The sequence below is a fragment of the Solanum pennellii genome, chromosome 11 (genome assembly GCF_001406875.1).
Source record: "Solanum pennellii chromosome 11, SPENNV200".
Taxonomy (NCBI): domain Eukaryota; kingdom Viridiplantae; phylum Streptophyta; class Magnoliopsida; order Solanales; family Solanaceae; genus Solanum; species Solanum pennellii.
The window spans coordinates 46,938,342-46,965,722 of record NC_028647.1 but is presented as its reverse complement, the minus strand read 5'-3'; the positions used below and the strand labels follow the sequence as shown (position 1 = coordinate 46,965,722).

The following is a 27,381-nucleotide window of genomic DNA, read 5'->3' as shown; positions in this document are numbered from 1 at the left end:
ACAAAGGAAAATAAAGCTACAATAATATGAACCAATAAAAAAAAATTGTCAGTCCAAACGAGTTTCACTGCTGGTGAAACTCTTTCGATTTGCAATTTCTGAAGAGGACGGCATCTTTGTGCACTGAGAAAGGGAAATTTTTTTTGTTGAATAGAAAAATGGAGAGGCGGCAACAGCGCCGTCTCCGGTTGGAGAGGCATGGCCTCTTGTCCCGCAAGTTTAGCCCAAAGCTCAGAGTTTTCACTTCCAGAAAGGTCTTCAGATCTCTCCTCATTGCTCTCGCCCTCATCGCCATTCTCCCCCCTATTTACTTCCATCTTCGTCTCCGCACATTCCAGAAGGTATATCCTGCTCTTTCTTTCTACATTTTTGGGTGTGTAAATTTTGTTCCCTAACTGTTTCAAACATTACATAATTGTGCAGGTGCAATCACAGAAATGCAGTTGGCTACGGAGTATTCCTCTCGTCTGTGCTCATGGTGGTGATTCGTCCAAGGCCTTCCCCAACACTGTAGGAATTCCATTTCCTTTATTAGTGGCAAAATTGTTTCCCAACTTTATTATTTGGAATTCTGATTATTGTATTGTTCGTGTAGATGGCTGCATACCGAATTGCTCTTGATTCTCAGGCTGACTGTATTGAAATTGATGTTTCTCGGTCTTCAGATGGTGTATTGTTTGCCCTCCATGACCGGTATGTGGGCTTAAAACTCAGGGATACCTTTTGTGACAAAACTTTAGTTAATATATGCACTGTGCCATGAGAGGTAAGGGTGGTGCCAAAAGGGTTGATCAATCAAATGTTTTTCCCAAATAAGTATTGCTACTATAAATATTTGTTTTATGTGGAGAAATGTCACGTCATGAAAGCAAATGATTTTTTAGACAAAAGATCTTACCTTATTCAATCCAAGAATTTGCATGAGAAACATCGTTTGAAGTGGTAAAAGAATCTGTAAATGTGAAGTAGAGGACAAATACATGCCGGCTTACGACCCAAATTTACAAGTCGTGATGATATCTATGTTTCCAACCAATAGGTAAGCCAATTCAACATATTTTACGAATTTTAACTAACTAATAAGGTAAAAAGGTAAACAACGAGCTAAAATCTCCAACAATAAGTTCTTTATAAATACGACATGCAGAAAGCTAAAATACCACCAAGATTTGGTGTCACAAGTATGAGAACTTCTAAATATGATGCAAGTCTGAAACTAAAATGACAAATCCAAATATAAGGGATATCCTGTTTGAATACTAAAATAACAAAATAAATAAAAGATAGAGGGAGGTGTGGGCTACAAAACAGCCTAACAGCTCACCACAACCCCAAGACACTCTAAGCTTGGACTCAAAAAGCTCCACGAGATGTGCTCGTACTCGGAATCGGATTTGCACCATAAAAGAGTGCAACAAGTGTAGTATGAGTAAGAAATCACGTGTACCCAGTATAGTAGTGACAAGAGTTTATATAAGAAAATCAGTCCCTTATATAGGTTTCTATTATACTCACCAGTCAAGTTCATCAAATAAGAATAATCAACCTCACATAATATACCACCAATAAACACATGTAATCAACAGGTAATGAGATGCAATGTAATGTGACAATATGAAATGATATGCCTCCGATGCCAAGTACCCTCTCAACCGTGTATACATGATACTTCTCGAAAATACATCGAGAGTTCATGACCCATGGGGGACTCGCGAGGTCCATATGCAGACGATCTCCACGTGTCTGTGCGGACGATCTCAACGCACTATCATAAAATCAAACAATTTTCGCACGGACCGTCTCCACGTGCCCAAATTATAATCTTAACATCTCACCATCCCCAATACATATGCACACTATTGTTTCAATAAAATGGATGATGATGTATCTCAATCAATCAAATATCAATATTATACATAACCACCTCAACTATTACAAATATATTAGTTTAAATAAGAAACACAATCACGAAGTATTCAAGTCAATAATACATAAGCTAATGCTCATATGCTTTAGCATTCTCGGATTACAATCCGCCTACTGTTGCAATAAATTTTCCCTTTCTATGCTCATACCAATGCCCATCACGCCATTGATACGAGATCCCCCATCTTTCGCCCTTACCAATGGTCTATTTTATTTTTAATCTTTAATTAGAAAAACGTCCTTCAATGAAGTCATAACATACCTTAAATGCTGAACCTGTGTCACGAATCCTCAAGATTTTTCCTTCTCTTTTCGCAAAGCTTCAAAACGTTCCCAATCTATCACTTATGCAATATTCACAAGTAAGCAAGTCATAGATACTCATTCTACCACACACCTAACCTAGGCCAAAAACTCATCAAAATGCTATAATCAAGCTCCTAGTTTTGGTGCCAACTCATATGTCACGCCTTATATTTCCTAAAAATCAAGCCTAAAGTTAAGTCTTAATTTCTCTGAACAATATATTCTAGTGGTATCCATCTAATACAATATACCTAACATTAATTACATGTACCAATATGTTAAAACTAGTACTTAATTTGGTAAATAAATAAAACTTGAACCAATTCCACCAATTAGTAGAACCCGACAATCCAATGCTACGCGACCCCTTTTTTCAATCCATTCGGTGAAATGGTTAACTACTTAACTCCTAAAATATATCTATGCGCCTAAAATCCCTTCCCTCAATATGACCCCCAAATCTCTCCCTAAAACTACATTAAGTACCGTCATTATAATTTAAATAATAACAAAGTAATAGCAAGTCCCAACCACAAAGAAAAGAGAAACATGATTATCTCGTACTACACTTCAGTTTACTACCATATATAACCCTTCCAATGATAAAATACTTACTACTACCAATTTATTAACCTCCTAGTCATTGCCTTAATTATTGACAATCCTTAATTATCAATTAAATTAATAAAGTGCCCCTCCCAAATCAAAAGAAAACGACATGCATTTGCCAACTACTCTTTCAAAACTTCATATCTAACCCATTGACTTAATAATGATACAGTGAACATACATTTATTATTACCCATGTAAAAATCAAGAAAAAATTCCAATTGCTTCTTACTTGCAAATTTTCGTTTGGTCCTTTACGTTTTGTATTCACTGCGCGCACAGGTAGTTTCTAACCCTTTTACTTTCTTTTCTAAAATAAATCTACTAACCTATTTTAATTATATAAGTCAAGTGGTAGAAACCTTGCATGTTTAAGAGGCCCGTTAAGTTGGTATTTTCTTATAAAATGGAAGTTGATGTTTTCTACCACATACTAAAATTGAGCTTCACTGCATACATTGTCCTCTACTCGAAATACGTGTTTTCTCTTGATTTTTCCTTTATATTTTGGGCCAAAGCTGGCTATACAACCTAAGATTTGGTTCAACACTTCATAGGTTAGAGCCATTTCCTGCAAGAAGATAAGATGAGACATAATTCATGACATACATTTGTAATTTTATATAACAATTGTTTCACTGTTTTTGTTGTATGGAGCATTGATTCTCACATGTCGCAGGCAGGGATTTGCAACGGATAACTGGGAATAACAATTCTAAAGTTTCATACCTTAGCTCAAAGGAGGTGGGAACTGGTGCTCAATTTTTATTTACTTAAGTTCGAAGCAAGTAGTAGATTGTTGTTTCTCCATGTCCATGCATTTCAAATATTTGATTTAGTAACACCTCGTAATTTAATAGCTCCATTGCATTTTTTATTTTGCTTCTGTCCAACACGCTGACATACATCCTATTAGAGTTGATGTTGAATGGGATTATCTTTACTTTGTACTTGTAGATTAAAGATCTAGATGCAGTTCATCAGCTTAAGTTGGAGCATCATGATCTAACTGTTCCAACACTTGAAGATGCATTAAAGGTACTCGGAATATCCAAGCTTGAATAGTGTTCTCTCGATTCAGGCCCCTTCTTTCATTCTCGTCTCTCAAGAAATAAAAGTCACTATTTTATCTCCCACTAGTGTGTTATATTTGTAGAAGCTATTAGAGATGTTCATGTCGTCCATTGAATTTATTGTTATAACAATGTAATAGCTGCATGAAATTCCTTTTGTTGTTTAATAACTTGGCTTTAATTTCCTTTAGTTGATATCAGGTTCCGTCCGACAAGTAATTCTTGATGCAAAAGTTGGTCCACCGTTGTATGAGAGAGAGTTTGCAAAGGGTCTTCTTTCTGTTGTACGTTTACTAATCTTATTCTTCCAGATAGTTACCATACTGGCCAACAAGTTTGCTTGAACATGTATGATATGGTTTCTCTTGTTGGTGGAAACATTAGCCTATGTTACGAAAATAGATCCTGGGCCTAATTCATCCACAAAGGCTAGCTCAAGCGGTGAGGGTTGTCCAAGCCATACAAAGACTCACCCATCTCTTTCACCCTCGATGTAGGACTCGTCATTCTGATACTGTGTTATGATATTGGGGCTAAGTCAACCCCTAAAGCTAGCTTCAGAGATGAGGATTTTCCAAGACATATAAAGACACCACCCTTCCCTTTTTTACCCTTGATGTGGGACTCTTCACAGCCTAGTTGTGAATCCATATAAGATGGGGACTTGCAACCCAGTTGTTAACCCAAAAAGTTCATTTCTACTTCACTTCTTTTTACTTTCTGTTTTGTCTCTTCTCTTTTGAGCTTGGTAAGAAGATGAAGAAGTTCATTTCTACTTCTTCTGTAGGACCAACTGATTGATATGTATATGGTCTGTCTTGTTACATTTAACTTGCGAGTAGGAGGAAGTTCATGCTTTTCTATGGATATCGTCCCACTAGAAAGTCAAAAATATTTGGCTAGTCACCATGCATATGCATGATCAGCTTACCTGTAACTGGGAGTTTATTTAGATTCTGTCTTAGAGAGAACACACAAGCGGAAGTTCAATATCTTGTCTCTCTTAGCCTTTTGGTGCAACATGGAGAATGTATATGACATAGACAACTTTTGAGATTTTTTTCTGTTATTTCTCAGACTGGAGTAGATAGGAGCTGAGTTCTTTCGGAAAGTTCCTGGAATATAGAAACTAAAAAACTTGTGAGGATCCTGATTTACCCATTACACAATCTTTTTCCTACTTCATTCACATAAACTGCTCACTTACTTTTCAGAAAGAGTTAATTAGCGTTCTTACTTTTGAAGACTGTTAATTGATTACATGTGGTTCTAAAAAAGACAGTTAGTACATGCTTAAACTGTTGTTATTGTTACGATTATAGGATGGTGTATGCCACCGACTGTGTTGTCTAGAATTTCAACTTAATAACAAAATAACATACCCAGTCTAATCGTACAAGTGGGGTCTTGGAAGGTTTGTGTGTACGCAGACCTTAAGGTAGAGATGTTGGATCTGATAGACCGTAGACTCAAGTTAATGTAGTTTGAAAAAAGAAAACAACATGAATGAAGAAGTCAAGAAAACAAGCTAAACAAAGCATGAAAATCATACTAAAACGGAACAGTCACCACCACAAAATAATACGATAATTGAAGTGCTAGAGACAATATGTGGTAATAGAGATGAATAACAAGATTCTCCTAGAGTAGTACGTGGTAATAGAGATGAATGACAAGATTCTCCTAGAGTAGTACTAATGAAAGACTAAGCAAGACAACTTTCGATTACCTAAGTAACCCTTTACGCTAATCCGTGTCCTCCATAATCTTCTATCTAGGTCATGTCCTATTAAACTGGAGTTGGATCATGTCTTTTCTATTAATCTCTCCCCAATACTTCTTCGATCTACATCTATCTTTCCTATCCATAGCCAACTCTCACACCTCTGCACTGGTGTATCCTTGTATTTCCTCCTTACATGCTTGAACCATCTAAGTTTCGCTTCTCGCATCTTATCCTCCACGAGGTCACTCTTACCTTATTCTGTATATCTTTATTTCTAATCTTTATCTCTCTTCGTGTGGTAACACATCCAGCTCAACATCTTCATTTCTATAACTTTCAACTTTGATGTTCATTTCTATAACTTTCAACTTTTGAGTGTGGGAGTTCTTGACTGGCCAACATCCTGCTCCATACGACATAACTTACCTAACCATTACTATGTGGAACTGGCCTTCAATTTTTGGTGGCATCTTCTTATCACATAAGACTCTGGATGCGAGCCTCCGTACTATCCACCTTGCACTAATACGATATGTGATATCCTCGTCGATTTTCCAATTACTTTGGATAATTGACCCAAGATACTTGAAACATCCTTTCTTATGGATGACTTGTGAATTTAGCCTCACCTCCACAACGTTCTCATGTGTTACTTCATTGAATTTGCACTTCAAATATTATATCTTGGTCTTGCTCAACTTGAACCCTTTAGACTACAAGATTTGTCGTCAAGCCTCAAGCTTAGTATTAACTTCGCTGTGAGTCTCGTCGATCAGATGTTTGTCATCTGCAAATAATATACACCATGGCACCTCACCTTGGATACGCCGAGTCAATTCATCCTCACTAAGGCAAATAAAAATGGGCTAAGAGTTTATTGCAACCTTATCACAATTGGGAAGTTTTTTTGAGTCCCACCCATTGTCCTTATCTGGCTCTTGACCCCATCGTAGATGTCCTTAATCACTCTAGTATATGTCATAGGAACTCCTTTAGCCTCAAGGCGCTTCCATAAAACCTCCTTGTAACTTTGTCTATGCTTTTTTTAGGTCAATGAACACCATGTGAAGGTCCCTCTTCCTCTCCTTACACTACTGCACTAATCTCCTAACTAGATGAATGGCTTTTGTAGTTTAACACCTCAACATAAAACTGTACAGGTCTTCAGAACTAGGCACGCACCCCTTCACCTTCATCTCCACCACCTTCTCCCAAACCCTCATAGTGTGGCTGAGCTGTTTGATACTCCTACAATTGATGCAATTTTAAATGTTTCCCTTGTTCTTGTAGAATGGGATCATTGTACTCCACCTCCATTCTTTTGGTACTTTTGATGTCCTAGAAATGATATTAAACAACTTAGTCAACCATTCCATACCTTTCCTGTTTGCACTTTCCAAAAATTCTACAGTAATCTCATATGATCCGATTACTCTCCCCCCTCCGCATCCTATGAATAACACCCTTAACCTTTTCAACCTGTATACACCTACAATACCCAAAATCGCAACACCTCTCGAAATGTTTCAAATCTCCCAACACAAGTCTCTACACTCCCCTGCCTTGACTAGCCTATACAACTTCTTATCTTCGTCCTTTGTCCTGAAGCTCAACATTCAAAAACTGGAGTTTTTGTCATTGAAATTGCAACTTTTCCTCCTTCCTCATCATTCTATACCTTTCCCTATTCATTCACTTCTTCTTCTCGTCCTTACCTTTACCAACTTCACATATGCCGATTCTTTTGCTTTCAGTTTCCCATCCTTATTCTACCACTAATCCCCTTGATGCCTACCAAAGTTACCTTGGGAGACTCTAAAAACCTCTTTAGTTGTTATCCAAATGCAACTACCAATCCTATCCCACATACCATTCACATTCCCAGTCCTCCCCCTTCGCCAACAACTTCTTCCCCATCTCCTAGCGATTGGCCATTGTCAAGCTACCTTATTTGATACCTGACTGTTCTTTCACGACCTTGCTCTTTTTCATCCTCTTGATCTCCAAATCCATCTCCTATAACTTTTGTTGAATTATGAGGTTCTTACTCAAGATAACCTTGCAGTCTTTACAAAGACCACTATGAAAAGTTACCAAATGCTCCTCCTTCGTTAAAATCGATTTGTCTACCACTAACCCAAAAGGTTTTGCAAAACTCAAATTGCAACTCCTACTACATTCCTATCCCTGAAACTAAAACCTCCCTGCACATTGTCGTAACTCCTAGGGTTGACCCGATGTCTATGTTAAAATCTCCTCTTTCGAAAAGCTTCCCGATGTGCGGCATATCCCTGATCATCTCGTTCAAAATCCTCCAATAAGCACTTCTTGTCCTCCTTGTTCAAGCCCGCTTGCGGTGTGTAATTGTTAATAATGTTCCAAGTGAATCCTCAAATGACTAACTTAATCTCCATCATCCTGTTGTTTCTCCTAATCTCTACCATTTGCGACGAACTGAACTGCCATCATCCGTTGTTGACCCTCCTAACCTCTACCACTTGCTCCCTCAACTCCCCAACTAGCTCCCTGTCTACCAGAATGCCTACTCCATTTCTATTCCTTGCACTTCCTCAGTACCACAACTCATACCCATTCACATCCCGAGCCTTAATTCCTACCCATGTGGTTTCCTGGAAGCAAGCTATATTAATCCTCCTCTTCATGAGAATCTTCACTATTTCTATGGACTTTTATGTTAACGACCCTATGTTCCAAGCTACTACTATTAGCCTCGAAGCTCCTGTAACTCACTTACCACCCCTGACTTGCAACTTAAATGTAATGTTTTATTTTTATGTTACTGAGGTTTGTGTTTGTGGTCTCACTCTCTTATCAAACTTTTTTACAGGTTGACAATACAGGCTGTAGGAATTGCCTTGTATGGGCTAAAAGTGACAGTTTTTCAAGAGATGTAATGAAACTGTCATCAGATGTTATGGTAATATCCAATTTTCTTCTTATGTTTTGAAGTACACGACTTCTCAGTTCCTTGCATGTCAACCATTATAGAAGTGGCTTTGGCAATACATAATATTGGTCTGTGGTGATGTTATTCCTTGTCCTACAAATAGAGGAAACTGTGTCTAAAATCTCATCTTCTTGACCTTATTTTGCTAAATTTTGCTTTAACCTGTGAAAGAATGATGAGTTAGCTCAATTCAGCCGTACTTGCACCCTGAGTGTGTTAGGACATTTTTGCAATCCAAGGAACAAGTTTAATGAGTTTCTAAAGAATCTTTTGAGTGTGCGCTAAATGTCACACCCCTATTTTTCCCAAATGAAGGTTTTGAAAAAAAAAGGTTCTTCCAATTAAAGCGACTATTTTTGAAAAAAGATTATTTTATTTCAGAGTCACCACTTGAAAATATGTTTTAGTGTTCCAAGTCACCTTATTTAAACCCATATTCTAAAGAAAATTGACTTTGTTTATATTGGTCCTAGAACTAAGAGTTTAGGTAAGGAATTTGATCGAGAGGAAGATGTAGGCACCCTCGAGTCCCGTTATTTTAACACGGTTGTTTTATTGACTTTTATGACTTGATATAATTTTGGTTACAATATATTTATTAGCTTAATATAAAAAAAGTTATTTACCCTTCTTTTCTAATAAAAAAATTGTTTTATTTAATTTACATGTGGCGTATTGGTAACAATGTTTTCCAACCTTGCCACAAATTTTTTATTTGTTTGTATCTTGCATCTTTAACACATTTACGAAACATTTTCATTGTTTCAAACTTAAACAAATATTTAGTTTTAGGGTCATTATGTCAATTTGACATAATTAGACTTAATTCAATTTATTTTATGCTATTTTTTCTATTAAAAAAAACTCTCTTTTCATTTTTTTTAAACAATGGAACTCGAGTTACAAAAATATATGACATAAAGGTTTAAAACTTTAGAACTTAGATTAAACCAATAAAAGAAAATAAAATATACATTCAAGCCCATCAAAGCAACTAAATGAACTTAATATCATGAATATTTAACAAAGTACTCGAATTTATTAAAATCACAAGCGAAATCATAATTTAGCCAAAAGAAAAGGATTAGACGAGATATGATATTAAATTTTTGGTTGTTGTCATGTGAGATAGTCTTCATTTACATTATCAAAAAATATAAATATAATTACAATTTTTATCCAGATTTAAGTAATTACTAAAAAATTCAAGTTTTGGCATGTTTTTATCATTTAATTTTTTGCATGACACTCATAACATAATACAATTTTTGTTCACAACCTAATAAATTATTATAGACATACTGAAACAATTTTTTTTGTAAGTGGAAACATTTCTCCAAACTTAATTGCTTCGATGAAGGACTTTCCTATTGCGACAAGCAAGTAATGGAAGTAGTCGGGCTCCTGAGCTTGGAGGAAAACATCAATCAATTCATAATCTTTCATTGACAGTTTGAATCTAGATGCCTGCTCTCTCCATTTTCTGGCATTTCCCTAAAGCTTTCAGTTAATTTTTTCTTCATATTAGCGAGAGAATTGCGCTTCAAAACAATGCCAATATTATATTGAAATTGCTGGACAAATCCTGAATCATGTCGTCCAAGACATGCTAATGAGAAATATCTTGACGATGAATCATTCTGAGGCCACCCTTATCGGTCTTTCTCCAAAGCAATCCTTAAGGAATTCTTCTTTTCCTCCTGCTCCCCCTAGTTGATTGCAAAATCTCTTCAGTTGGGTCACCAAGACCGCTATACTTGTTGAACTTTGGTGTTTTGAACCCAATAGGTATGTGGATATGCATAAGTCCTTAACACTCTTGTGCCCTCCAAGTCCTTATATTTTGCTCCAGACTCATCTTTTTAGCAATTTCTTCACGTTCCTCGTTTTTAGTAATTTCCTCAACCCCGACAGGGGAACTGTACTAATAGTGTGGTGGTAAGAGTCAAGAATTTTAAGAGTCAACTTAGAGGCATAACTTTAGTCATGTTGATCTTTGCATGAAGGATCATTGTTGGGTTTTGATACCAATGTTGGCTGTGGGATTGTATTAGTTTGTGTAGCGTGCATGAAAAGTGGATTATTAATCACGGATTCAAGGGGCATACCACAGAAGTTCCCATAGTTCTAGACGTGTTATCATACGGGCCAAATCTAGGTGGATAAACTGGGTCACTTGCCGAGACTTGGATAGGAAATGACATATTGAATTGAAGATGAAGGAGCTTGTCCATTCATCCAAGAGTAGTACATTTCAACCATTTGTTGTCTCAACATCCTTACTTCTTCTACTAATACTGATTCTTGTGAAACCATCAGATTTTGGACTTTCGCATTATTCGACTTCATTCTATCTTTGTCGGTCATTTTTGTTTTCTCATTTGACCTTGCGCAGTATGGATAGATGTCAGCTTAAACACAAATCAACCACCTTTGAACTCTCTTTATAAACAAAACAAACGTGTTAGGGTTAAGCGCTTCGCAAATATTAATCACACGTATGTCATACACCTAAATTATTTCCGTTTCTACAATGAGTTTCAGAAGACTTTTATGTTTCATCCCGTCTTTAGATGAATTTATTTTAACGACTCTCTTATGTCTTTTAGTCGCATAATTTACTCGTTTGGGTATCTTGAAAGTATTTCGATCGAACCCGTTGAGGGGTTGCCTATGTATCATGTTGAACATGAATTAGATCATTATGTAGTTAATGGAGGGAAAATGTTAAAAGACAACATTTATTTAACTAGAAGAAAACATCATTCAAATCCAAAGGATTTTAAAAACAAATAACCAAAATGAAAACATTAAAGTACGTAAAATTGCAAGAGGCTCGATGAAATGGAAATGAAAGAAATAACAATTATTAAAAGAGGCCCTCTTTGGATTATCAATTTCCTCTTAGACTTGAATAGACTTTGAACAAGGCTTTCGGTAGATGTGGGGCTAATGCACACGCATGTCGACCCAGACTTTCATCACTCTGATGGAGATAACCACCATAGACATCAGTTAAGTTCTTTGTGAGTTGGAGCACTTGTCCTTTGGCTTCCTCCATATTCTCATGACAATTTTGCAACCAATCTTGAGTAGATCGATCGTGTGGTTCAAATTCTCTTTTTGTTCCGAAAGCTCTTCGATTTGGTCATGAAGCTCGTCTCACTCTCCCATCCATTGGTTTCTTTCGGTTGCAACTTCTGCTTGATATAATGTGAAACGCTTTGCTATATCCCTTTCTCATTCCATCAAAACTTTTAATTGGTTCTCCAACCAAGATAGTGTGTACATTAATATGGTCTTCTCTTCTTTAAACTCATCCTCTTGTCGCTTCATAACGCCTGTGACAATGACCAAATCCTCATGTAATGTTTGAATGGTGGAACAATGTTCTCTCTCAACACGTTGCTAAATCATCCTTATTGTAGCTTCAAATCATGCATCATATTGGGCCAACTCTTCTCTAACATTCTCAAGGTCATTAGTCAAGACATCTAGAGTAGCCCTGTAATTTCCTTCAACCTCGAGTCGAGCTTGTTTGATACTAACCTCGACTTCTGCCTCTCGATCTATGGCTCCCTTCCTCGACCTTTCTGGCATAACCGTAAGTGGGGTTGATCATAAAACCATCCTAAGTATAACTGATCCACCTCACTGTTGTTGCGATCTTCCACCCAGTCAGAGGGACTTGAGAGTATACATCCTCCCCAAATCTTTAGGTATGAGTTTCGCAACATCCTTCTTGGAAGTTCAGAAATACTTAAGATTTTGGGTAGGATGTATACTCTAATTGTCCCTCTTGACGGAGGTGGAGGATCGCAACAAGGATGAGGGTGGACCACCCATACTTGGGATGGTTTCATGATCAACCCCCACTTAAGGTTCTACCAGATAGGTTGGGAAAAAAGGAGTCATAGATCAAGAGGTAGAAGTCGAGATTCGAATCAACCAAGCTCCACTCAAGGTTGAAGGAAATTACAAGGCTACTCTAGATGTCCTGACTAATGACTTCGAGAATGTTAGAGAAGAGTTGACCCAATATGATGCATGATTTGAAGCTAGAGTAAGGATGGTTCAGCAACGAGTTAAGCGAGAACATCGTTCCACCATTCAAACATTACATGAGGATTTAAGCATTGTCATAGACGCTATGGAGTGAAAAGAGGATAAGTTTTAAAAAGATAAGACCATATTAATGTACACATTCTAGGTTGCAAAATCAATTAAAAGTTCGATGGAACGAGAAAGGGACATAGCGAAGCATTTCACATTATATCAAACAGAAGTTGCGACCGAAAGAAACCAATAGATGGGAGAGCGAGACGAGCTTCATGACCAAATCAAAGAGCTTCAAGCTCAATAAGAGAATATGGACCACACGGTCGATACTACTTAAGATTGGTTGCGAAACTGTTATATGAATATGGAGGAAGCCAAAGGACGAGAGCTCCAACTCATAGAGAACTTAATTGATGTCTGTGGTGGTTATCTCCATCGGAGTGATGAGAGCATGGGTTGACATGCGTGTGCACTAGTCCCACATCTGTCGAAAGCCTTGTTCAAAGTCAATTCGAGCCTAGGAGAAATTGATGATCCAAATCTCCTAGAGGGCCTCTTTTTATTATTGTTATTCTTTTATTTCCATTCCGTCGAGTTGGATGCAATTTTAAGTACTTATATTATCATTTTGGTTATTTGTTTTTAAGAATACTTTGGATTTGAATGATGTTTTCTTTTCTAATTACATAAATGTTGTGCTCAAATACTTCCCCTCCATGAACTACGTAATGATCTGATTCATGTTCAACATGAATACGTTGGCAGCCTCAACGGGTTCGATTGAAATACTTTCAAGATACCTAAATGAGTAAGTTATGCGATTAAAAAACATAAGAGAGTTGTTAAAATAAATTTATCTAAAGTCGGGATGAAACATAAAAGCCTTTTGAAACTCATATGGAAATAATTTAGGTGCATAACATATGTGATTAATATTTACAAAGTGTTAAACCCTTACACGTTTATTTTTGTTTATAATGAGAGTTTAAAGGTGGTTGGTTTGTGATTAAGCTGACATCTCGTCCATACTACACATGGTCAAAAGCGAAAATGATCCACGATGACAGAATAAAGTCGGACAATGAGGTAGCCGAAAATTAGATGGTTTCACAAGAATCAATATCAGTAGAAGTAAGGAAGATGATACAACAAATGACTAAAATGTATGATGAATGGACAAGTTTCTCCATCTTCAATTCGTGAATGCAAATATGTCATTTCCTATCCAAATGACCCAGTTTATCCACTTGGATTTGGCCCATTTGTTCACACGTTCAACAACTAGAACTTTCACGATACGTCTATTGAATTCGTCCATGATGAATAATCCACTTTCATGCATAATACACATACTAATACAATTCCCCAGCCAGCACTGGTACAAAACCCAATGATGATGCTCCATCCAAAGATCAACATGACCAAGGTTATGCCTTTAGACTCTTAAAATTCCTTACTCTACCACCACACTAATCAATTTAGTTCTCTGTCGAGGTTGAGAAAACGAGTAACATGAAGAAATTGCTAAAAAGAAGAGTCTGGAGCAAAATATAAGGACTAAGAGGGCACAAGAGTGTCTCATTGAAGGACTTATGCATGTTCACCTACCTATTGTATTCAAAACACCAAAGTTTGACAAGTATAGCGGTCATGGTAGGCCAGTAGTTCATAAGAAGAGATCTTGTAATCAACTAAGTGGAGCAGGATGAAAAGAACACTCCTTATGGCTTACGTTGGAGAAAGTTTGATAGGGGTGGCCTCAAAATGGTTCATCGATCAAGATATTTCTCATTGGCATGTTTGGGACAATATGTCTCAAGATTTTGTCTAACAATTTCAATATATTATTAACATTGTTCTGTATCACAACTCTTTCGCTAATATGAAGAGAAAAAATCAACAAAAAGTTTTAGGGAATATGCCATAAAATAAAGAGAGCACCGCTAGAGTCAAATCGCCAATGAAAGATCATGAATTGATTGATGTTTTCCTCCAGATTCAAGAGTCCAACTACTTTTATTACTTGCTTGTCGCAATGGGAAAGCCCTTCGCTGAAGTAATTAAGTTTGGAGAAATGTTTCAATCTCACTGATTTGTCTTTCGTATTTTCTTGTATTAATTTATCACCCGCTTATTAAAAAAAACTTGTTTTTACTATGTCTATAATAATTTGTTATTTTTCGTAAGAATTGATAAGGCTGTGAATAAAAAAATGTATCGTCTTATGAGTGTCTTGCACAAAAAATTAAATGATAAACATTCTCAAAAAAGAAAATTAAATGATAAAGAAAAACTTGAATTTTTTAGTGATTGGTTATATCTGGATAAAAAAATTATAATTATTTTTTTATTTTTTGATATTGGACAACTAAAGATTTAATATCATGTACTTGTTTAATCCTTTGTTTTTGGATCAGTTACGATTTCACTTAATAAATTTGAGTACCTTGTTAGATATTCATGATATTAACTTCATTTTTTTATTGGTTTTATCTAAGTTTTAAATCTTTAAGGTCACATATTTTGTAACTCAAGTTCCATTTTTAAAAAAAATGATAAGAAAGTTTTTTATAAGAATAAATAGCATAAAATAAATTAATAAGTTTAATTGTGTCGAATTGACAAGAGATGAATAAATGACCTAAAACTAAATATTTGTTTAAGTTGGAAAAAAGAAAATGTTTCGTAATGTGTTAAAGATTCAAGATACAAACAATTTTGGCAAGGTTGGAAACGGCTGCTACCAATACACCACATGTAAATTAAATAAGACAGTTTTTAATGAGTTCAAATTATCTTAAGTCAATGAAGCAACCGTGTTAAAATCACGGGACTCGAGGCACCCCTCGGTTAACAGAATTCCTTACCAGGACTCTTAGTTCGCAGACTAAAAAAAATTTAGTCAATTTCCTTTTGAATATGGGTTCAAAAGGTGATTTGGAACACCAAAACCCAATTTCTAGTGACAACTCTGTAAAATAAATAATTCTTTTCAAAATATAACTTTAATTGGAAAAACTCTGGGGGTTTTTAAAACTATCAATTTGGAAAAAATAGAGGGGCGTGTCTATGTTTGTTCTCTGTCTATCTTAATATAAATCAGAAATTGTTTTGCACGGTGTCTATTGCTATTTCTCAAAATAGTACTCTCTGCAAATTAGGTGTCTTATGTGGTTTGGAAATGACTATTAAGAAACAAATTGGATGTAATATCCTAGTTGAATGAAGTGGGGGTGGGAGGTTGGGTTTTCAAAAGTTAGGTAAAGTTGATTTTTCGAAAACATCGAGTACTTTTAGAATGGAAGTGGAACCCCTGGTGTCTTTTGGATAATTGTATGAAGAAAAGTATTGTCAATGACAGGAAAAGCCTCCATGAAGGTGGAGTTGATTTTGGCTGACCTAAAGCTTAAAATAGAACAGTGGTTTGATTAGCTGATACTAAATTTGGTGTAGGTTTACAAACTCTTGTTGCATTATAAACTTGCAGACTGAAGTGTTATTCTATATATTCTGTTCTAGATAAGTTGGAACTGATTGTAGCTTGTTTTATGTGAGTAAGTGCGGTAATTCTGCAGGTAGGTTACATTGTCATGATAGATCCTTCAACAGGAACTAGAATGAAGCTATTAAGAATGAGAGGTGCTGCAGTTGTTGGTGTTTACCATCCTTTAATCGACGAGAATCTCATGAAAATTCTCCAGGGGTATGAACTTAATCAGTTACATGGTACATAGATGCATCATAACAGCACTTACTGTTGGTACACAAATGCAGTTATCTAACCTTTATGATTTATGCTTTTCTTAATTGCAACAGGAGGAATAAAAAGGTTTATGCATGGACTGTTGATGATGAGGACTCCATGAAGAAAATGTTATTTGAGCGGGTGGATGCTATTGTTACAAGCAGTCCTTCTTTACTTCAACGCCTTATGCAAAACGTGAGGACACAATGCCTCGCGGAAGGTTTTTCTTTGTCCCCTTGAGGACAAGTTATATTATTCAAAAAATAGATCAACTGAAAAATTTTGGGCTCTGCAAGTGGAATGGGAAAAGTAAAGCAAGGATTGCAAGCGAGAAGAGGCCTCAGTTTTACATATACAATAAATCATTTGACGTATTAGAAGACATATAAAGGACATAGGATAACAACACCCATCAGCTAACGAATACAACATTAAGTGTTCTTTTCTCGTGTTATCATCTTTACATGTTGAAGTAGCGCCCACATTTGACCGCTACATGTGGATCGATGCTGAAATATATTGTTGGAGTGAAGCTTCAGGAGAGATAGCTGATAGATATTGTTAAAATGGCTTCGTGAAATGTTAATTTTAGACTGTTCGCAGGCAGCAATTTGAAGTTCACTAATGATAAAGGTTGGCGTTAGTATACTTTCCTGACAGACTGGGCCTTAGATCAGCCAGTGTTATTACTGTAAAGGAGATTATTGTTGTACTATCAGCCAGTGTTTAAGCAAATTATGCCAATTCTTGGTAAGCTATGCCCTTGATGTCTAGTTCATTTTTTTTATCAGAATTATTATGAAGGATACTTTTTTATCTATCTGTCTCTCTTCTTATTCCTAAATTAGCATATGAACAGCTTCTCTGGAGAAGATTTAACTCATACTAAAATGGCAGTGCTATCAGAGTGTCTTATTTATCCTATTAATAGCAGGTTACTTGTCTTATTGGTCTTATCTTTCATATTACTAATCTCACTAATTATGAATAACTACTATTTTTCAATTGAAGACTCTTTAACGTATAGAACTTCAAGTCTTCAAAAAAATAGACTTTGGGCTTCTTTGGATGGGTTTTTAAAAAGTAATTTCTAAGTCAGAATCTAAGTCATATAGAGGGTATCCTACTTTTGGCCTTCTGATTTATTATTTAAACTTCTTTTTTTTTTTTTGCTTAAGAGGACTTTTTAACCTTTCCAAAACTAAAAAAGTGCTTCAAAGTCAAAAACATCTAAAAATAAGCTTAATCTAAACGGGCACTTACACTGAAACATAATATTGGTTTCAAAAGAATAGATCTAGATTGTGGTCCTGCGAATTATAGTGCAGAGGCGTATGTGGTAGTTGCATGGTGGATTGTTGGTAACTGTTAGTGGTTGAGTAGCCTACGTTGGAGGCTGCCAACGGCCATAGCGGCCATGCACACTGGAGAATGTAATTAAATTTAGGGTTTTGGTGCGGCTTTGGTAAATAACAACTCTATTGTTATTACAAACTTTCAAATACACATAATTTTACAAAGATTCATTGATCCAGTAACTGAACAGTTGTAACAGTTTGCTTCTTTTTTTAAAAAAAATAATACTCCCACATGATACATTCTCTTCGTGTTAACTGTCAAGCATGGGCCTTCTTTTGTATATCAAGTTTCAAATTTATGATAAAATAAAATGAAAAAAAAAACTTGGAATCAATCTTCTTTTAGGTGAACTTGGGATTTTAAATCAAAATTTTAAATTGTAGTTGAAGTTCTATTCAAATTCCATGAATAAAACTTAAAAGTTAGATCCAAATTGCATGTATATCTTCAAATTTATTGCCAAACAAAGAAAATTCTTGCCTGCTGTAGCAGGGTAATTGTATAAGAAACATAATTTTGATACAACTTGCAGCAGTTTTCACTGTCAATTTCTCTCAACTTGATACATGTACAGAAATGCCGGAACCGTTGAAGTTTCATTAACCATTTAAGAATACACTGATTTCTATGTCCATTAAACATCCCTCACTTTCACCCTGACTTCTGTAAGGGGTTGAACAACTTTTCTTGGACTTAGAGGAACAGCTCTCTTCGGGCTTAAAGGAACACTTGTGGTTTTGTTTGGCTGAAGGCTACTGAATTTACGAACCAAGATTGTAAAACATGGCAAAAACAGTATATAAACCCCTGCCAGGATGAATGGTACAGCAACAAGCCAGCCCAGCAACTGTAAAATAGTTCATTATTGAAGAGTCAGTAGAAGAACACATGTATTCTTGCCTCTCACTTAATCTACAAATAAAAAGGAAAAATACGAAGGAATAGACGGGAAGCAACATGTGATTACAGCAGAGACCCTGTCTAATAATTGACTGCAGTAGTAATTTCTTAGATGCAGCATAATCACGTAAATCCCACAGCCATAAAAGATGCTGATAAATTTGCATCTTATCCATTGGCAAGTTATAATTACTGCCACTTCATAGCACATACTATCTTAGCACTATTACACTATGGATTTAAGGCTCAATAAGTAGACCATCACAGTGCAACAATCAGAAGATAATAGTAATATGAGAACGACAGTGAGGAAAAGATGCTTCAAATGAGAGAACTTGTTTACCCACCGCATGGTAAATGCTCAGCAAGACTTCCCACGAAGCTTTACCAGTGAAGACCTTCTTTAATGCATCTGAGGTCAAAGCAAAATGAGGTCCACCACTCACATATTCACCTAAACGTAGGAAAGGAATCACCAAACTGCAAAAATGGGAGGCACATAAAGAAATGATGATATTAATTATAGACAACACATGGTGAGAGGAAGACCGAGAATCAGATGAAAAGCAAATAACAATGCCACTACTCAGTTAAACAACCCTTCAACATATCCTAGTTGTATTACAAGCTAAAAAGCAATCCTTTCCCGAGTGAACCTCAAACTGACACCAGCTATTGTCACATACAGGCAGACCTAACGTGTGCACGTAAATGTGCATCTAGCCTGATGGAAGAATCTCCCTCGCCCCTCAACCCCAACCCCAAAAGTACTGCTGAAGAAGTCATCACAGGTTCAGGCATTTTGAGAAAAAAGTTTGATTGTAAACATCATAGGCAGGACATACTGACCCCTCCACCCAAGAAGTCAAGAAAGAGAGATCTAAACATTTTTGTCCCCTTTAACTTTTTCGCGTGCTGATTTTATTGGCAAACAGGTAACAACTTAATATACAATGAGAGAACCTACAGAATGTCAATGCTCAAATTTCTTTGTTAGGGCACGTAAATGCTCAGATTTGTTTTCGATTTGATAGGTTGGAGCTCAAGTTGGTTCTATTGCATCAACAACTATGCCACAGTCCCAAAGTAACTCGGGGAATTTGAATCCTCACTGAACATGTTTTTTCATCTAAATTCAACTCATTACCAGATAAAATAATAAAAGTCAAAGACATGTTAAATATATATATATATATAAAATAGTAAAAATAATGATAATAACAATAAATTTCTATATTTTTATGATAAGGCCAAAATACTCCTAGAAAAGCAACAGGTCCAAAATCAACCAACTAACAAGACTAAAACTTTTCCTCAACTACTTCTCCATCCCAAATTATGTGGCACAATTGGAATTTCTAGAGAGTCAATTAAGTTTTTCTTTGATCGAAATTTCTTTATATGAATATTTGAAGTCATTAATTAGTCGAATATATAAATTTTATCTCATAATAAGTTCATGATTTGTATATTCGAATTCAGGGTCAAAGTTTAGAAGTTTGATCTCGAAATCTCAACTATGCCACATAAATGGGATAGAGGGAGTAGTAGATATCACATACATGAATCTTCTTCATCCATTGTGTCCTATCATTAATTAAGTCTACATTGATTCCCAGAAAATTAAAGCTCTTTTAAGACAGCCTTCTTCCAAATGATTTTAGGTCTACCTCGTTCCATTTTAACATCTTTACTCATCATAGTCACACCTGTAAAGTGGTGCATCTGAAGAACGAGCAGGACATGACCAAATCATCAATGTTAGGAGGTGCAGAATTCATCATAGAGTAAGTTATATATTTTTATAGAGTATAATATATTTTATCATAAAATTCTTTTGATAATTGTTCTCAATGTTGGGAGGTGCGTAATTCAACATAGAGTAAGTTATATATTTTATAGAGTAAAATATATTTTATCATAAAATTCTTTTGATAATTGTTCTAATCTAAATATTTCTTTAGTATTATTTATTATATATTCTATGTATATCATATCTTGGGTTCTTCGGTACATGTATAAATTTTCTTGCATTAATTGTTTTAATAATCTTATATTTTCCATAGTTTCTATCCAATATTCTAAATAGTCATAGTTCATTTTAATCTGAATCTATTTCTAAATCTGTATATATCTATTCTTTCTATATCTAATTCTTGTAAATCTATTTCATACCATTCTTGATTTAATATATCTTCTATATCATGATCAAACATTTTTTCCCAAATAATTCTTTTTATGTCAACAATTTCTATATCTTTAAGTACATATAAGATCAAAGTTTTATAGCTTTTTATTTCATCATACATTGTAATCATGTTTATTTATTTATGCAGGTTTGTTTTCATTTATTCCTTCCTATCATATCATAATTCAATTAAATTCATATTAGTCTATTATAAGCTAGAGTATCGTTATCATGTTTTCCGGTCACTACTAGCATCGTACTTTAGCAGATAATTACTGCTTATCAGCACCTCAACCTTGTGTACTCCCCTAACGGCATCCCTCGCCTACCGGTTTCCACTGTGGGATGACATAGTCTAGCAGTTTTCTACCTGTTTCCCGTTTACTAGCAAACTAGAATTCATAATTCAAATATTTCTAGTATATAATAACTAACATAAATTTAATCAATCATATATATGATATTCAGGAATATATGAAATTAGTTCTGTATAATTGTTAAACAATATACCTTTGTCTCTTGATTTTCCATGCTATCTAAAATATCTGACTTGATTTTGGATTTCTCCATTTTTTTTAACTTAGTTTTTATCTTGAGAGAGGGGTTTTGAAAGGGTTTTTATTAACTTAAGCTTTTGTTTGGCATTGGCTGCCTTTCATTTACAATTTGACAATCTATATATACTAAATCCTAAACCTGTACATAAGTGCGCCTACTGTATACTTTACGACTTTTTAAACAAAACTTTACAAATGGCCGGCTATACACATTGGCCTTTCAAAAAGGTAAAAGCTATTTACTATACAAAGGAATCTTATCTCTTATTTTTACATTTTTTCAAAGATATCTATCCCTTTGTCTACCACTTTTTTTGTTTATATCTATCTTTATGTCTTTTTCTTCTTTTGTCTTTGTCGTCATTTTTCTTTGTCTACTATAACTCTTTTTCTTCATCCTTATCTTATTTTGCATTCTTATCTCTTCGTCTTTATTCCAAATCAACATCTGGTACAACGTTATCTTCTCCATTGCATTTGGAACATCTATGATCTGGGTATTTGTGTCCAATAAGTTTACAATATCTAATTAATAAGTGTTCTGAAATAAATTCTTTATTTAATGCTCGTGTTGTAGGTTGTTCCTCTGGCTTTAGTAATGATAAAATCCATCGCTGAACTTCATTCATATCTGCTCTTCTTAATTCCCTTGTGTTTGAATATATCATAACTTGATCTCTAGCGTAATAGCTTCATATGGCATTCCCATTAAATAATTATTTGCTAATTCTTGTATGATAGTTAATATACCAATTATTCTTTTATTGGCATAAAAAATGGTATTTCTATCTTTGGTATTTCATTCTGATGTCCAATATCTTCTGATATGATCATATCTTTTGTTAATCCTATCTTAATAACTTGAATTGGAGATTTTACCTCCTCATATAATATTTCTGCTGGTGCTGTATAAAGCTTAATATAAAATAAGTTTCCTTTTGTAACTCTTTTGTATGTAATAAATGCTTTGTATAACTCTGGTATTCCACTGATTTCTTCTCCGCCATATGTATATACTGTACTTAGTAATCCATAACTGTAACATATGACGGATAAGAAATCAGTGGAATACCAGAGTTATACAAAGCATTTATTACATACAAAAGAGTTACAAAAGGAAACTTATTTTATATTAAGTTTTATACAGCACCAGCAGAAATATTATATGAGGAGGTAAAATCTCCAATTCAAGTTATTAAGATAGGATTAACAAAAGATATGATCATACCAGAAGATATTGGACATCAGAATGAAATACCAAAGATACAAATACCATGTTTTTATGCCAATAAAAGAATAATTGGTATATCAACTATCATACAAGAATTAGCAAATAATTATTTAATGGGAATGCCATATGGAGCTATTACGCTAGAGATCAAGTTATGATATATTCAAACTCAAGGGAATTAAGAAGAGCAGATATGAATGAAGTTCAGCGATGGATTTTATCATTACTAAAGCCAGAGGAACAACCTACAACACGAGCATTAAAGAAAGAATTTATTTCAAAAAACTTATTAATTAGATATTGTAAACTTATTGGACACAAATACCCAGATCACAGATGTTCCAAATTCAATGGAGAAGATAACGTTATACCAGATGTTGATTTGGAATAAAGATGAAGAGATAAGAATGCAATATAAGATAAGGATGAAGAAAAAGAGTTATAGTAGACAAAGAAAAATGACGATAAAGACAAAAGAAGAAAAAGACATAAAGATAGATATAAACAAAAAAGGTGGCAGACAAAGCGATAGATATCTTTGGAAAAATGTAAAAATAAGAGATAAGATTCCTTTGTATAGTAAATAGCTTTTACCTTTTTGAAAGGCCAATGTGCATAGCCGGCCATTTGTAAAGTTTTGTGTCCAATAAGTTTACAATACCTAATTAATAAGTCTTTTACCTTCTCTCATATATCCTCAATGCGTTTTGGCATATGTAGTCATTTTTAATTTTATCTGTTTCTTATATGGCAGCACATCCATCTCTGTATTTGTATCTCTGCAACACTCGTATTGGGGATACATTGCAGTTTAGCATGCAACATTCACTACATATAACATTGTTGGTTTTATAACTATTTTGTAGAACCTATCTTTCACCTTGATAAGCATCCTTCTATCACGTAACGCCCTAACAACACTTCCCCATTTCAACCATCCGGTTTTAATTGTATAAGTAACATCTTCATCTATCATTCGATTTCTTAAAACAACAAGCCTAGATATCAAAATTGTTTGCAGTTAGTGTTGCAACCCTTCTAATCTCATCACAACTTCACTCTCTCCATACTAACTAAACTTGCAATGCAAAATGGCTGTGTAAATTGGTCTGGAAAATTTAAATACCACACAAAGTTCATGCTTCATCTGGTTGGTGATCAGGAGAGCTTGTTTAACCTAGGAAATAGTAAAGAGAAGAGGTATCTAGATTTTCTCGAGGTGTTTTATGTGTGAGCAAGAGGCAGAGATAAATAATCATTTATTCATGCATTGCAGAACAACTGCAAATTTGTGGAACATGTTCTACTGTATACTTGGGAAAAGCTGGGTGATGCCAAGGACCTCATTTGAAATGCTGCAAAGTTGGGAAGAAGTGGGAGAAGAGGATCACAAGAAGATTGGTGGACCTTATGTAAAGAAAGAAACGAAAGAAGTCATGATGGGAAAGTTAGCCGTCTCCAGAAGATCAAGATGAAGAGTATAAGTTTTTTGTACTTTTGGTTTAAACAAGATATAGCGGCAGGGATAGATCTTTTTTTAAAACGTTTTTTTTTTTTTGATAACATATAGAGGCAGGGATAGATAGCCTAGTTGATTTCGTAGGACAATTATAAAGTTCCTATCTAGACATTGGTCTTAATTATTACCCTCTAGGGTTGTAAATCCCACCCTGTCAGCTTTTAACTGATGGGCCTTTTGGTGTGAATATACAGCTACCATCGTCAAAAAGAAAATGTATTTATTTTATTTTTATTTATCCTAATATACTCACACTCTCTAAGGTGCTTCTCCATATTTCCAGCATTTGGTTGACACACTTGTTGTTTTCGTCAATTAGCATAATACTGTCAACAAATAGCATACACCGTAAGACATCATTTTGTATCGTATTAGTTAGCTCATCCATAACTTGGGTAAACAAGCAAGGACTCAATGCTGATTCCTGGTGTAGACCCATTGTGATAGAAAACTCTTTGTATCTCCTACTAATGTTCTCACACTAGTGATCTCCTTCATACATGTTCTTTATGGCATTTGTATATTTAATGCGAACTCCTTTCTTCTCAGCCACCCACCATTATACAGGTTCACTGCTGAATCAACCATAATAAATAGAACAGATGCCAACACTTATGAAATTGAAGTGGTTGCTAAATCCATATAAATGAAAACAACATATTGCATTTTACTAAATAGAATATTAATGATGAACAACAACAGATTCTCCATTCAAACTTATGCCAACAGAAACAGAAGTTATGCCAACAGAAACAGAAGCAAAACTTGCAACATTTCAGCACATACCAGTTCTCTTATTTTATTCCTCAATCTCTTAGATAACACAGAACTCTTTTGTATGTATCAACTCAGAAAATGATGAAAAGAAGTCCGACCAACAAGAACATCTATGGCAAAACCAATTAATCAAATCATGATAGGAATCCGTATTTCATAATGGTTGAGGTCTGGTGAATATCTGTCCAATCATCAAAGGTACTCTGATACCGACTATTTAAACTTTGAGGAGGGGCGGGAGGAGGGGGAGGGTACATCAGTCACTGTGACCGAAAAGAGAAGATGTTATTAGACAAAGCCCCTCTATTAAGTACCTCAGTTCAATGGGAGTAACAATGAAGTTGACCAACAACACAGTTGGTGCATGACACAAGGATCCAAGTACTGCAATAGCTACGCCACATAGAAACACAGCAACCCCTGTCAAAGTAAAGTAGATTGTAGGACAGATAACCATAGCAAAAAAAATATTCCAGTTAATCACTTACAGCCACTAGCCAGAGAGCTAAGAAACCAATCAGAACTTGCAATATTGATGCTTAAAAAAGATTATGTTGATTCTGTTGACAGGTCGACATCATTGAGGTCCTTTCGTCTTGATGAGTAATTAGATTTATGCAATGAAACTTAGAATAAGTCAAATTTACATATGCATCCCCATCTGTTGCAATTTCCACTACTCATCTGTAGATGATAGTATTTGTTTCCAAAACTTTTCTAAGGTTATGTTTGACTCCATTTTCACACCCAACTCCAAAGATTAATTACTACTTAATCTTTCTGTTTTATATGTAGATTTTCACATAGATTCTAAATTTATTTTAAAGGGATATCATTAACTAATGAAGCAAAAGGAAGCTTTTAATTGACTTTTCGACAATATCTGGGAGTTAAGTTGCTCGAAAGATGTTGCCGCACTCGTGCTGGATCCTCGAAAAATACACTATTTTGGGAGGATCCAATCCCTTGATTTAGAGAGATAAATGTTGGGCTGATAAATAATCATATGTTTTTATCCACTACCACCATCACTAATATTTTCTTTCACGATTAGTTTTAAGCCAACTAATCTGGTAAGACCTCTGAAACTTTAGAAATCGTAAGTCTAATACAAAAGCAATTCAACTATACCGAGTATATGAGCTCAAGACCCAACCAAAGTCCAACTATTGACCTGTTTTAATATGTAAGGCACCAAATGTGGAGATTTTGAATTGGACACTCTATACATCTAAATCACATAACATAAATGAGAATGTCAGAAGGAAAATAGATTGTTTTGTCATCAGCTTTGGATTAAAACAAACAGATGCAATCCATCTCAACAACATTATGAACATCTTTGTATCCCCTCTTACAATTTCACGTCCTAACGAATTAAACCCAAGCAAGTAAAAATGTAAAGCTTTCATAGAAACAGCGAAAACAAACTGGGATATTAAAGAGCAACTCCATTTTATCAATCTTAGACAAAATTTATTACTATCTCCCTTGTATGATAGTGTTTGACTTGACACGGTATGTTAGTCATAGGTTAACATGACAAAATAATACTATTAAGGGGTCGTTTGGTTGGCAACAAGTCATCCGGGGATAAGTTATTCTGGAGTTAGCTATCTGGATAACTTATCGCACCATGTATATGGGATAAGTGATGATATGAATGGTTATTCAAACTTGACAACCAAACAAGACCAAAAAAAATTATCTCATCACTGTTATTTTTAATCCCACGCACCAAATGACCCCTTTAAGTTAATCTTGTCCAAGGAGGAGTGAATAAAACATACCACAGATGGGAAAGAGACCCAATGTAGCACCAAGAGCCCCAGAGAATGCCAATTGTTTTGGCTCTGCACCCCTTCCAAAACAAACAAATCAATGCAAAAATGTTGAATTATAATAAGAGGCTTATTAGAAAAGATTACCTACGAAGGATTTGGAGAAGAGGATCAACGATCTTCTTGTGAGTCCAAGAACCCACTGTAGATCCAATTTGTCGTAACATTGTAATAGATTGAAGACCTCAACTATATATACACTTTACACTCAAATCCAAGTTGAAAAACTCACATCATAGTGGATATAAGTGCAAAAATTTATCTTTCTTAAACCTATAATACAACAAGCCCTATTAACTACACAACATGCTTCTCCACTATATGCATTCATTTTAAAAGGAATAAACGATGCCTTAGGTAGGCCGCTTTCACAAACTTGTGATTTCATATTTTTTTTATTTTGTATTAATTAATCTTGTGATTTCATATTTTATTTATTTTTTATTAATTAATCTTGTGATTTCATATTTTATTTATTTTTCATTAATTAATTTTGTGATTTCATATTTTATTTATTTTTTATTAATTAATGAGAAAGCTCGTAAACACGCACAGAATCTAATCTCATCGGCTTTCACGTTCCCGTTATTATGACTA

The 27,381-nt window shown here is 35.0% G+C and overlaps 2 protein-coding genes across 5 annotated transcripts; one reads left to right on the top strand and one right to left on the bottom strand.

Annotated features, from left to right (window-relative positions):
- Window positions 1-50: 50 nt before the first annotated feature.
- On the top strand, window positions 51-17,232 carry LOC107002950 (glycerophosphodiester phosphodiesterase GDPD4). Of its 3 annotated transcripts, none has more exons than XM_015201167.1 (9): window positions 51-341; window positions 424-510; window positions 596-693; window positions 3,525-3,585; window positions 3,799-3,879; window positions 4,106-4,198; window positions 8,489-8,578; window positions 16,243-16,370; window positions 16,484-17,232. In XM_015201167.1, the coding sequence occupies exons 1-9, from the start codon at window positions 159-161 to the stop codon at window positions 16,650-16,652; spliced, it is 990 nt and encodes a 329-aa protein (XP_015056653.1). In that variant the 5' UTR covers window positions 51-158; the 3' UTR covers window positions 16,653-17,232. The 3 variants fall into 3 exon arrangements, with proteins under 3 accessions (XP_015056653.1, XP_015056656.1, XP_015056654.1); XM_015201168.2 differs by having other exon boundaries at window positions 66-341; window positions 3,521-3,585; XM_015201170.2 differs by lacking the exon at window positions 4,106-4,198 and having other exon boundaries at window positions 58-341.
- A 961-nt stretch (window positions 17,233-18,193) lies between these two features.
- LOC107003085 lies at window positions 18,194-27,143 on the bottom strand. Of its 2 annotated transcripts, none has more exons than XM_015201332.1 (5): window positions 26,872-27,143; window positions 26,734-26,804; window positions 25,258-25,363; window positions 19,019-19,151; window positions 18,194-18,618 (listed from the first exon to the last, which is right to left on the bottom strand). In XM_015201332.1, exons 1-5 carry the CDS (start codon window positions 26,949-26,951, stop codon window positions 18,406-18,408), a joined length of 603 nt encoding a protein of 200 aa, XP_015056818.1. In that variant the 5' UTR covers window positions 26,952-27,143; the 3' UTR covers window positions 18,194-18,405. The 2 variants fall into 2 exon arrangements, with proteins under 2 accessions (XP_015056818.1, XP_015056819.1); XM_015201333.2 differs by having other exon boundaries at window positions 26,734-26,796; window positions 26,876-27,104.
- Window positions 27,144-27,381: the final 238 nt, after the last annotated feature.

Coding starts and splice junctions, on each gene's coding strand:
- LOC107002950 (XM_015201167.1), top strand. CDS start 159: ATGGAGAGGCGGCAACAGCGCCGTCTCCGGTTGGAGAGGCATGGCCTC. Junction 511..595: donor CCAAGGCCTTCCCCAACACT/GTAGGAATTCCA, acceptor TTGTTCGTGTAG/ATGGCTGCATACCGAATTGC. Junction 8,579..16,242: donor AACTGTCATCAGATGTTATG/GTAATATCCAAT, acceptor GTAATTCTGCAG/GTAGGTTACATTGTCATGAT.
- LOC107003085 (XM_015201332.1), bottom strand. CDS start 26,951: ATGTTACGACAAATTGGATCTACAGTGGGTTCTTGGACTCACAAGAAG. Junction 26,805..26,871: donor CTTCTCCAAATCCTTCGTAG/GTAATCTTTTCT, acceptor TTGTTTTGGAAG/GGGTGCAGAGCCAAAACAAT. Junction 19,152..25,257: donor GTTACTCCCATTGAACTGAG/GTACTTAATAGA, acceptor CCATTTTTGCAG/TTTGGTGATTCCTTTCCTAC.